The sequence below is a fragment of the Cavia porcellus genome, unplaced genomic scaffold (assembly GCF_034190915.1).
Source record: "Cavia porcellus strain 051 isolate PalLab524CR breed Dunkin Hartley unplaced genomic scaffold, mCavPor4.1 scaffold_33, whole genome shotgun sequence".
Classification (NCBI taxonomy): Eukaryota; Metazoa; Chordata; class Mammalia; order Rodentia; family Caviidae; genus Cavia; species Cavia porcellus.
Genome location: NW_026947516.1, coordinates 35,913,477 through 35,925,879, shown reverse-complemented (window position 1 = coordinate 35,925,879; position 12,403 = coordinate 35,913,477). Strand labels below are relative to the sequence as shown.

Below are 12,403 nucleotides of genomic sequence, written 5' to 3'. Positions count from 1 at the left end.
CCGCATTCTATTAGTAGTTGGATTCTTAAATATTTTTGTCTGATTCCATAATTTTGGATTCACTCTTAGCTCTCTAAATTTGGTCCAACTTAAATTTCAATTTCATGCTTTATTCAAATCTCCTACCAATTTATTTTAACCTTAGGGCTTCAGCAGTTTTTATGAAGTAAAAGTAAGAAATATGATTTTGACATTCTCTCCTCTCAGTGTCTGGACACTGATCTTCTAGTGTTGGGTAAGGAAAAAATTCACTTTAAATTAATTTCCATTTTTGAGCTGGCCACAATCACTCTTCCATTTTGTTAATGCCCCATGTACTTCTGTGACAATTAGTTTGTTGTTCTTTTTCCATATTTCATTGTGATCAGCCTTGTTTTTTTTCTACAGACTCTATGTGGTTATCTTAGGGACTCCAGGGCCCTATTTCATATGAACTTGGAACTTCCAAAAAATTCTCTTGCAGATATTCACAATACCTTGTAATATTTAACAAGAATTTCAAGCTCATTCTAATGGATAGCCTTCTGCCATACTATCTTGAACATTGCATCCTTTGACATTGGATTTTTATAGACCCTCTGCACCTCAACACATAACCTCTGGGCACTGGAAGAACCTACATTACATTCCTTTCAGCAATGGACAGACTTGAAAAACTGCCTTTAACTGCCTTTGGGCATACTAACAGCTCGATTCACATGAACTATCCCTTAAAAATAAGCCACCTACTAGATGAGTGATTCTCTTAGATGATTCTCTCTTGCATCCTATGAAACAGAAGTTTCCAAATGAGAGCTAGATGTGTGACAGAGAACTTGCCTAGCATGTGCAAAGCCTTGAGTTTGATCCTCAGCACTGGAAAGAAGAAAAAAAAAAGAGAAATAAAGGACACAGAGATAGGTGTACACTACGTATCTGTATTAAAAGATAAGGCAGAAGAATTGTTAAAACTTTCCGAACTCTTCCCTCTTCATGTCACTCAAATGACCTCTTTATCAGCCTTCTTTATTTAGAACTGGGCTTGGAAAAATGAGTTATAGATACTCTCCTATACAAGAATGCAGGCAGTTACTCCTTTAATTACTCAAGTATGAAAAAGAAAATAAGTCTTTGTGGCAATATATATGATAAGGTATGGATTTTACCAGTTGGTTAAATTTATGATTTCTTCTTATGATAATGAAATTCCTTATGTTCAGTAATTTTTGTTTGTGAATTAGCCTATAGTAGAAAGTATTTTTACTAGAAATTCTTTGACATTTCACTGTTAAATAGTCTCTATTAGTATTTGTATTTGACTCTGCCAGAGTCTGAGAGGTATTATGTTCTGCCCTTGTGTGACATGAGTTTTAATATCTAATGAAAGGATCTTTTCAACCAAGAATCCAGAGGATTTTCAGCTTCCTTGTTAATTTCCTTTTAGTGAGCGAGGAGTTTCAGCTTGTATCCTGGAGGAGGAGCACACTACTCTTTTCCATCTCTCTGGCATGTGTGAGACTAATTTCTCTCATTTCCTGTCCCAATTTATATTAATTATCTCATCTCATATATCATATACTCTTCAGTTATTCCAGGATTTTTTAAACTCAGTTTCCTGCTATTTGCACTTTCATCTTTTTTCTGACACGAGGTTTTCTGATATATGTTTTATAGATCAATCTTAAATTTAAAATATTTCCTTTGTGTCCAACCTAGCATTTCACTATGACCGAAACAAGGTATGAGAAGCTTGCTACATCAGCACTATCTACTATTTTGAACAGAAATTTACTTCTTCATTTGCACTCTTCTTTAAAGCCACTTTGAATTTTGTGTTTTCTAAAATAATTTTAAGTTCCAAATGGTTAAGTTTAACAGTTATTATAAGAAGCCTTCAGCTTTAATTTAGGCTTTGAGATTCTATTTTATTTTGCAGACAACCTGTAAAGCTGATACAGTCAGCTTTTCCAGCTGTGTCCTTCAGATGCATTGAGGACATAAAAGGCCATTCATCCTGACGGTTAAATCAGCAAGGTAGTTCATTACCATGGATGGCTCCAAAGTTAATATGACACATTACCAATTACATCCCCTTATCTCCAAAGCTCTAAATACCCTTGGGTATTTAAGGAGATATTTATATTTTTCTGCTGGGATCTTTGCCCAGAAAGAAGACAGCCTATAGTCCAGCAGGAGTGAGAAATGACCCAGATTTAAGATTAATATCACCTTTTATAGCAAAACACTTAATATTAGTGTGTGTGTGTGTGTGTGTGTGTGTGTGTGTGTGTGAAAATGTAAAGCAGGCATGTAAATTTGGTAGACTGACAAAGTAGGTTAGAAAGGTACATTTCATCAGATAGCAATAGAATATCTTTTATCATTTTTAGTGGCTATGAACAAAAGGAGAATATGGGCAAACCGAAAGAATTTTACATTCTGTTACAATAAAGTTTCCTCGCTCAGCTTTAATTTGGTGATCCTAGGAAGGTAACAACAGGTAGTAGTGATTGTACCACACTATGATATTGAGTGTTTTGCTACAAAATATCTGTTTTAATGTCTTTATCCTCTATCTCAGTTCATTGGCTTTTCCTCAACAATTTCATCATAATCTAGAAACACCATTACATGTTTGCAGTACATAATGATTACATCCCTTGTGTGCAGTGGTGCATGTATAGAACATTTCTGAATTCCTTTTTCATCCCCTTCCTCTCCATTGCTTTTATCTCTTGGTCCCTTTCACATTTACAAAAAGTCTATTTCCCTACTTCCTATTATCTATCTTTTATTTTGCTCTTTATTTATATTTAGCATTTCTCATATAAGATCTCATATTTAAGCCTCTGTGTCTGACATATTTCACTTAAGACTATGGTCTTGAGATGTATCCATTGATCTAAAAATGCCACAGGTTTATCCTGTTTGCAGCAAATTCCTTTATGTGTAAATCCCATATTTTCTGTATTCCTTTATATGTTGATGAACATTTAGGCTGCTTCCAAGATTTAGCTATTAAGCATCGTATATAACATATACAGTGCATATGTGTACATAACATCCTATAAACAAGGGTGTGCATGGGTTACTGAATATGATTCCTTTAACACATTTGGAAAGATATCTAGAAGGAGAAAAGCTCGGTCAAGTAGAATTTCTAGGTTTAGTTTTTGAGGCATCTCGCTAAACTTTTCGTAATGGCTGTGCTAGTTTACATTCCAATCAACAACCTTGCTTATATTTTCTTTTCATGTATAGTTTTAAAAACATTATAACTTTGCTTTTTATATAAATTTTAAGAATGGTAACCCATAATACAAAGTTTGCTAGAGTACATTTCTTTCAGTGAAGTTTTTCGCTTCTGAAATTCACCCCTATTTTTCTGTCTGATGAACTTACTTTTACTTCAATATTTTCTATTTAAATATGACATGTTATATTCACTTATTCTTCTGCTTGACATTAATATTGACATTTTTGTTTTGTTTTTGGTTATTACAAAAAGTGCTGGAAATATCATTCTTTATTTTTGTTGCCTTCACAAAACAGTTTCTCTGAAGATACACAATGGAAAATGGATTTGTCATGTATGGAATTATTCACCTTTCTGAAAATGATAAATTGTTCTCCAAAATAATCATTCAAAAACATATACCCAGCAGTAATAAGGTTTTTGTTGATGCATATCTTTTCTCATGCATGGGATTGTGAAGCTTCTAATTTTTGTCAATTAAGATATCTGCCTATATTCATGACATATTCTTGGCTCCTAATGAGACTGATCATATCTTCCTATGTTTATTGTACAGCCCGGTTTGTTTTTCATAGAATGGCTGGGTTAGATCTTCCTTTCATCTTTCTCTTGCAATATTTGGTCATCTTTTCATTAACATATTGGCATGTTAATATTTTTGGCTATTACAAATGTTTCAATTAAGTTTAAAGATATTTCTTTTAATTTCTTTATTGGATATCATGATAATTATAAGATTTTAACATTTTTGTTCTGTATTTTTATTAGTACACATTTGCAGTACATACAAGTTGCATTTATTATAGGTAGTAGATCCACATACATAATACATCTTGATTTCTGTTCCATCCACTTCCTGTGGCTGTCTCCTCCCTTTATCTCTTGGTTCCTTTCCTTTTTGCAAAATGTTTCTCTGTTTCATATAATCTAACTTTTATTTTCTTCTTTAATTTATTTATATTCTCATGTAAGATAAACCATGTGATAATTTAAACTTGTTCATCTAACTTATTTCACTTAATATTTATGGTCTCCAGGAATATCTTTTTCCTTACGAATGACTCAAGTTTTTCCTTTTTAATGTAAGAATAGCACTCCACTGTGCTTATGCATCCATTGTCTTTATCCACTCATGTGTTTATGAATATGTAGGCTGTTTCCAAGATTTAGGTACACTGAGTTGTGCTGATGTAAACAGGATTATACTATATTTAAAATGTAATAAAATAGAATCGGTTTGTCTATTTCCTTATTTCCCTTTTTATTAATATATGTTTGCAACACATAATAAATAACTTCACTGTGGGGGAATTTATATATATATATATATATATATATATATATATATTCTTGATTGTTTTTATTTTCTTTTCCTTTCTTCTCCTTCCAATCTTTCCCTATCCCTATATTCTCTTCCCTTCTCCATGTGGTCTCTCTCACTCTCTATTTTCATTTAATAAAGTTTTTTTTTTTAAAAGGGTTTAAAGGAGGGAAGAAGAGAAATGAAAAAAGACATAAATTATATATATATATATATATATATATATTTAGATCAATTTTGTTTATCTATATCTGGTAATCTAACAAACTCCTTGGAAGGTAACAATATGCAATATTACAGCCATTGTTAAATTCCTATCATGTTGTTTTGAAAACTTATACTGTTATCATATTGAGTTTGTTGCTGTTGTTTGATTGTTTTGCTTTCTGTATTTCTTATCTGTGTTTTTTCTCTTAAATAAGTAAAAAATCTCTAAAACATTCTTCCATATCCCTATGTCAGTATAAGCTTCTACTATTGTTTTATCAATCTTAAATATTTGTTTTCTTATACAAATTTCTATGTATATGAATGAGCTTTTCAATTTCTATCAAAGATATTTAAAAATAATCAGACTTTTGAAATACTAACCATATTTGAGATATATTTGAAGGAAATAAAAAATATGAAAAGCAATGTAGGACCAAGGACCAAGCTCAGCAGTACTGTGCCTGCCTGTCAAACACAAGGTCCTGAGTTTGACTCCAGGGACCATAAAAATAAATAAATAAATAGTAATGCATATTTCAGTGTTGCTCCGTGCAAACATATAGTAGCAAACAAAGTTTAGAAGAATTAAACTGTCTAGTAAATAAAGTGAATTGAAATCTTAGATTTTTGATAAAATTTGTCTTCCAATTTATATGCAAAATAATACGATATAGTTTTTAGACAATGAGGGCTATGTTAAATCCACGTTTAATTTTAAATATTAAATATGATAAAATTTAGATGTTACAAAATTGGTAACACTTGGTAAGTGAAGAAGTTAATTTATATATGTATTTTACATGTGTTTTTTATTTTTATACCTCAGACTATCATGTTGGTGAATATGTTTATTTTAAAAAAATAGCTGGATCTTGAATTTATTCATGCAATAAAATGCTTCCTTAATGACTTGTAATTATAGAGGTATTAGATTTTCAGTGTAATCAGTTGCATTTTAAATTATCTCCTGCAGGAGGCAGGTAAAAATACAAAATAAAATGTTGTATTCTCAGACATTTTAAAATTGAAATGCCAAAGTTTCACATTCAGTCTTCTATCAGAATGTTTAATATGTGTTATATGTTTCTTTCTTAGGAAGTTTGGGCATGTTGGCACGAATTATTGTCATACTTGGAAAAGGCAAACAAATGGCTAAATGAAGTAGAATTAAAACTTAAAACCACTGAAAGTATTCCTGGTGGAGCTGAAGAAATTTCTGAGGTGCTAGAAGTAAGTGGTGAATTAATATAAATGATATTAATTTAAAAGCAGTGTTGAAAGAGGTCAGATACCAAACAGAGAAAACCCAGAAGTGAAGCTATTCTATATTAACTCAACACAGGCACTTTGAAAATGGCCCTCTTTCCTTTTGAGATCCTTCCCGATCTCAAGTTTTAAAGAGGATGTAAATAACCTCTTAGTGTGGACGTTTGCCTTTTGTCTCATCACTAACCACTGTGTAGATATTTTGCCTGGCTACGTCTCTAAAGACAGTGCTAATAGTAAATATTATGTTCAGTTTAAAACCTGCTATATTCAAATAAAGTGGAATACTTTTTAAATTATTTAATGCCCTTACTAAATGTTTTTATACTTTATCCAATGTGCTGAGGTACTAAATAAACATGCTTTGATAATGGACAGAGTATACGTATTTTTATATTATATATTTTTAGTATATGCATATTTAATTAGGCATAGTTATTGTATATATATACACATTATATACACACATATATGTGTATGTTTAAAGCAGTATATGTTTAAAATATTTATAAACTTTTAGTACATTTTCAATTTTTATTTTCGAGATTGCAATATTAAGCTTTAGAAGAGTTTACATGTATAGTATCTGAGTTATGTAACTTCTGATGTTTATGGTCAGTATTTATGTTCTATACATTTTGTTGTACTTTTAGCTCATAATTAATATGCAGTCTTAGCAAGTATAGTGTATTCAGAACTGCATGGAAAGTGTGACACTTTTGTACATATACAAAGTAAGAGTAAGTTATTCAAGATAGGAAGTGAAAAATGTTTCTTAAGATAGAATAGAATTTGAATCCCTTATATCAAAGCTGATCGTTTTATCTATGTGTCTTAATTTCCCATTAAATTATAAACTGAAGAGATATCAAGAACAATGAGAGAAATTTTAAGTGGAGTATAATCTTGTCCCTGTCCTATTTAGGGACATGCATTGCTCAAACATTACTCGTGAATTAATAGCGTTATGCGTCTTCTAGAAACGTTGCAACAAAACTTGTAGCACACTAATAATAGTATAATGGACAGAATAAACACTGTGATAGGTTAATTATGCTATGAAATTATCATATTGTACATGGATTGCAAGGTGAAATTCGTGAAACAAAATTTTGTCTATCCTATGAAGGCCTGTTCTAGAATGATTAGTGAGGAAAGGTCTAAGGCAGGGGCTAGGGATATAGCTCAGTAGCATAAGCACCTGCTTACTAGTTGTTTAGCAGATTTGCTGCTGATCATCTATTGAGTAACAGCAGGAAAGATAGAAAGGATAGAAAACCTATATGGTTTTAAGTGTCCTTTCTGTTTAAAGTTTCTGTAATTTGTTTCTTAATTTATCTGTGTTGCTTTAGCACATTTATTTAAAAAAATTCATAGCTTATATACTTAATTAGGATACAAGGGAAAATGAATGTTATTGAAAATCTGCAGAGTTAAGTTTGATTCAAAGTAAAACAATGTGTAAATTGCAAGCAAAATTAGTAATGAATTTTACACTAAAATTTGATGACTACTTGATAAATAATATTTATATTTTTGTACGCAATCATTTGGGTGGTCTATATTTTGATTTACTCAAAATTTAATCAGAAAATATATTGAGATTTCTCAGATTTTGAAAAATAATAGATACTCAAGAAAACTCAAAATATGTATTGCAACATTTCCATTTTTAAAAAACAGGTAAATCAGTGTTGAATGAATGAGTTAACACATAATGCCTGCTTCTTATTTTATTTTAGACATGTTTGTGCTCCAATAAGATGATATTCAGTCACTTGTTTTCACACACACCTAAACTTGATACTGACATTCTTTTTCCATATATAATCTTGCCCGGCAACTTTGCCAATCATGAATATTTTTCCAGGTAGGGAATGTTGGACTGCAAATAATAGATATCACAGTGATTTAAGGTAAAAAAAAAATGCTTTGTTTCTCTATTAAGACTAGATTGGAGGAAAGATATATTGAGATGGTGACATTTTGATCTATGAAGTACCCCAGTCCTCTTTTTTCTCTTCTCTCTTCCTGAGCATCAAGGATTTTGACTCATTTTTGTTACCTCTTGGTCCAAAGGTAGTTGCTTTATCTCCAGGTGGTGTTTATAAAAATGTGTGGAGAGCAAAGGGATTTTTTTCTGAGAGACTGTTTCTTTTATTCCATGTAGGAAGAATTCTGCATATGAACTCCTATCTATGTATATTTTCAGTATTTATACCACTAACTATAAAAGAAGTTGGGAAATTGAGTATTTATCTTTCTAGGTTTTAGAGTAGAGGGCATCCCTAAGAAGGTGGTTGTGAACCATTTTTAAATGCCCATTACACAGTGAAGATTCATAGATCAATATCAAAGTTTTAAATAAAAGTGCTACTTCAAAGTTTTATTAGCCCAATTAAATTTTATTTTAAATAGTTTATAGCTTAATCATACGTAAATAAGTATATATTAAATATTTTGTGCTGAATTCAAAGTATTTAGAGACAGAAGAGAAATATTAATTGTTGCAAATGTGTTTCAGTCTCTTGAAAATTTGATGCGGCATTCAGAGGATAACCCGAATCAAATTCGCATTTTGGCACAGACCTTAACAGATGGTGGCGTCATGGATGAGCTGATCAATGAGGAACTCGAGACATTTAATTCTCGTTGGCGAGAACTACATGAAGAGGTATGAAGACAAGTGAAAAATGTCCTTTATTTTCATAAATGTAGAGCAGATAAAGGCTTCTCAGATTAAAATGAGGAAAAATTTCAGTTTAGCTCAGCTTCCAGGTTTTAGAGCAGTTGTAGACAATGGATGAATTCTTTACATATATGTATGTTTTAGCTTGCACAACATTGAAAAGAAGAATTTTTTAACAGGAAATTGAGGTATACAAAGAACAAGTACCATGCTAAGATCTATAAAGTAAGAAATAATCTAGTAATCAAAGTCAGTTATCTAAATATAGATTTGATTTCTTACTCAAAAATAACTATAGATATGAGTAGTCATCCCTTTCATCTTTGATTCTTTCTCAATTTTGCTGTAATCATACTTAATATATTAAAAAATATATACAATTCCATTTATACCCTTGATAGCATTTATTTGCCCTAAGAAATAAAATGTATTATTTATATATAATTGATAACATTTATTATTTCAGAATTTGCATACAAATATTATCAAACTTAAACTAAAATACCATTTTTCTTAATCAATGTTTTCCATATTCCCCTAAATCAACAATAGCTTATCAAGGAAAAAACTATTTCATAATGATGTCTAGTGTCATATCAATTTGCTAAGTGCAACTATTACATATAAAATACTATTCAATGGTTTGGGTAATAAGTTAGAAAATTCTTATCCTTCAAAATGTGTAGTCATTAATTCAGAAATAAAACCTGATTGCTTTCCTAATGTGTGAAACACATAACCAATAGAGCCTATATAAGATGGGATGGAAAATAAAAGAGACTACATGAATGGTCTCTAGGGAAGCAGGTGGAAAACCATTTTATATTTAAGTGGGAAAAATTTTATATGCTTGTAACTTGAAAGGAAAGTCTACAGTAGGAGAAGTTTCTCACCTTCTCTTGTGGAAGAGAAATACCTAGGTTCATGTGGGCAGATTTGTGCCAGAAAGCCATCAACAGCCTCAGGTCTTGAATCGTGTCATTTTGCAGTCATGGAAACTTTTAGGGCTTTCAATAATAACAAACAGCTGATTTTAGTACGCATGCCATTGGTTTGCCACCACAGGTATAGGGTGAGTAGTTATATGTGTTTTTTCTATATCGACATAAAGAATTTCCCTCTGGAAAAAGTAGATTCCAAGTAATCTCCTGGCCCTTCATATTGTTGCAGAGTAATTGATTGTAAGTTTGTGAGTCAAAGTAGATATTTCTAGGTAGCAACTAAGCTGTCAGTAGAAGTGAAATTTTCCATTTCTACTTCAATGATTACTGAGGAAGTTTACAATAACTATGCAAATAGATAATAAAGTTGAAACTAATACCAATTTTTGATAACATGATCCAAATATTCAGCCAATAATAATCTGTAATAACCTGTGTGTGTGCATGTGTTATAGTTTATTTTGTTTTGAGACAGGATCTACCTATGAAGTTCAGGCTGACCTTGAACTCACTATGTAGCCCAGGCTGGCCTCAACTTGCTGTGATCCTCCTGGCTCAGTCTCCTAAGTGCTAGCATTACAGGAATGTGTCTGCATAACTGGAAAAATTAGATTTTGATATGAAATAGGAATGCACTTTTTTTAGATTTAAATATTGTTGTCAGGCAAAACATAGTTCAAGCTAAGAAACCAAAAGTTATATTTTAAAATCACCTTTGAGTAAGTTTTGAAAGTCTCAATTTTTAATCTTTAATGTTTCAGTGAGTATCTATTCTGTCCTTAGAAATAAGCTACTCACTGCCTGAATCAGCCCTATTTAGGTACTTACCTTTCAATCTTTTATTAACATAAAATTACTTGTGATCTTATGTATTGACAATCTTTGACATTAAATCTCATTATTTTCCAAGATAAATGCAGAGTAAACATCCCAAATTTGAAAATCTGAAATCTGAAATGTTCTAAGTCCAAATTTAAAAAAAAAATTATCTTATGTTTTACTTGATACTCTTTGAGTATTCCATACCTGACTTCATCTGATGAGTCATAGTGATAATGAAGATGCATTAAAATTACCTTTTGGATATATGTATAGAGTATATGTGAAATATAAATAAAATGTTTATATTTGACTCCCATCCCCAACATACCTCATTGTGTACATGCAACTATCCCAAAATTAGAAAAAAATCCCAAATTTGTAAGCTTTTGGTCTCACGCATTAAAGAGAATGAAGACTCAAACTGTAATCATTCATCTTGGCTATAAACCTTGCTTAAACACTTTTTTTACTATAGTCTGAAATGACTTGTTAAAGCATGAAATTTCCAATCAAAAATTTTGAGTTGGAGTAGCTGTTAGTCAGATATAACATAGCAATGACTTTCACTCAGCAGGGAAGATTGTATAGTACCTTTTTACTGAGAATTAAATCTTAAGAGAGCCTAAAAGGTAACTAAAGAATGTCCCAGGGCTGAGGGCTTGGACAATAGGAAGGAACTGATTAGGAGAACAAGGAGCTCTTCCCAAGGCTGGTTTAAAACTGTTTGCAAAAAGAATATCTGGGGTTAATTATATCCAAAGGAGTTTGCTTGTTTGGTTGACTCCACCAAGAGCTGATATATAGGTGACTACTGCGATTTACCATAGGGAAACCAGAGAAGAAGGAGGATATATATAGTAGGGATTCCATATTGTACTCTAGGTCAAGCCTCCAGTAACCCACCCAGACACACCCAAAAGGGTGCTCCACCAATAACCTTAGGTGGATTCTTAGGCAAATCAAATCTATCACTTTATCTGAGATAACATGTCAAGGCTTTCATACTTTCATCTGTGATTAACAGATACTGTATTTTAGGTTCCTTTTTAAAAAAAACCTGTAAAGTACTATAGTGAAAGTATTTATTTACTACAATACCAGAAAGGTAGTATATATTCAAGAAAGATCACAATTTTTATTTTGATTGAATTATATTTTCCATTATTATCCTCTGAAAAATAGATAGATAAATATAAGATTAAATATCAGGCTGCACGAATAAATACATATATTCGAGTATGAAATATAATAAAATCTATATACTTCCACTAATTAAATGTGTCTATGACAGTATTGAGTATATTTCCAGAGGAGCAGAAAATCATTATGAAAGAGTTGAAGCTTCAAGTGCAGACTGACACAGCTAAATTAAAGATAAAGAAACTGTTTGAGGAGTAAACAATTCAAAAGAAAGAGGAAAAGGAAAATAAAATACACAAGTCAGATGAATCAAGATTTTGACATTCTCTAAGTCTTAAAACTGGAAGAAATTCTCCACTTCTACCTCAGTGATCACTGAAGAACTTATAGTAACAGTACACAAATCGACAATAAAGGATCTTGAAACTACTATCAGTCTTGGTTATGACGATACAAATATTTGGCCAATACCTGTAAGCTATTCAGCAATGAAAAAAAAAAAACTTTAGATGCTTTAGGGATTTGATAAAAATCACATCATGTTAGGGTTGATATTTTCATCACATTGTCCTAAGTCTATATTTAATAAAGTGATGGGACCATAGATATGATGTTGAGCTAAAATGATTGGTGATGGATGCCTTCCTGTTTTTCTGTGTGCTTTCATCAATTACAAACTACTTAGGCAATAAACACCTGATAATGTGACAACTAAAACAATCCTTGTACATCCCCACTGACTGTCTACTCTCAAAATACAATGTTTTCATGCAATGTAG

The 12,403-nt window shown here is 31.4% G+C and overlaps 1 protein-coding gene across 15 annotated transcripts in view; it reads left to right on the top strand.

Annotated features, from left to right (window-relative positions):
• Window positions 1–12,403, top strand: part of Dmd (dystrophin) — a 2,110,831-nt gene that overhangs the window by 828,461 nt on the left and 1,269,967 nt on the right. For all 15 annotated transcript variants that reach the window (XM_063242792.1, XM_063242803.1, XM_063242804.1 and 12 more), the window contains 2 exons: window positions 5,862–5,996; window positions 8,557–8,706. In XM_063242792.1, the coding sequence (XP_063098862.1) occupies window positions 5,862–5,996; window positions 8,557–8,706 (285 nt within the window). The remainder of the gene's footprint in view (window positions 1–5,861; window positions 5,997–8,556; window positions 8,707–12,403) is intronic.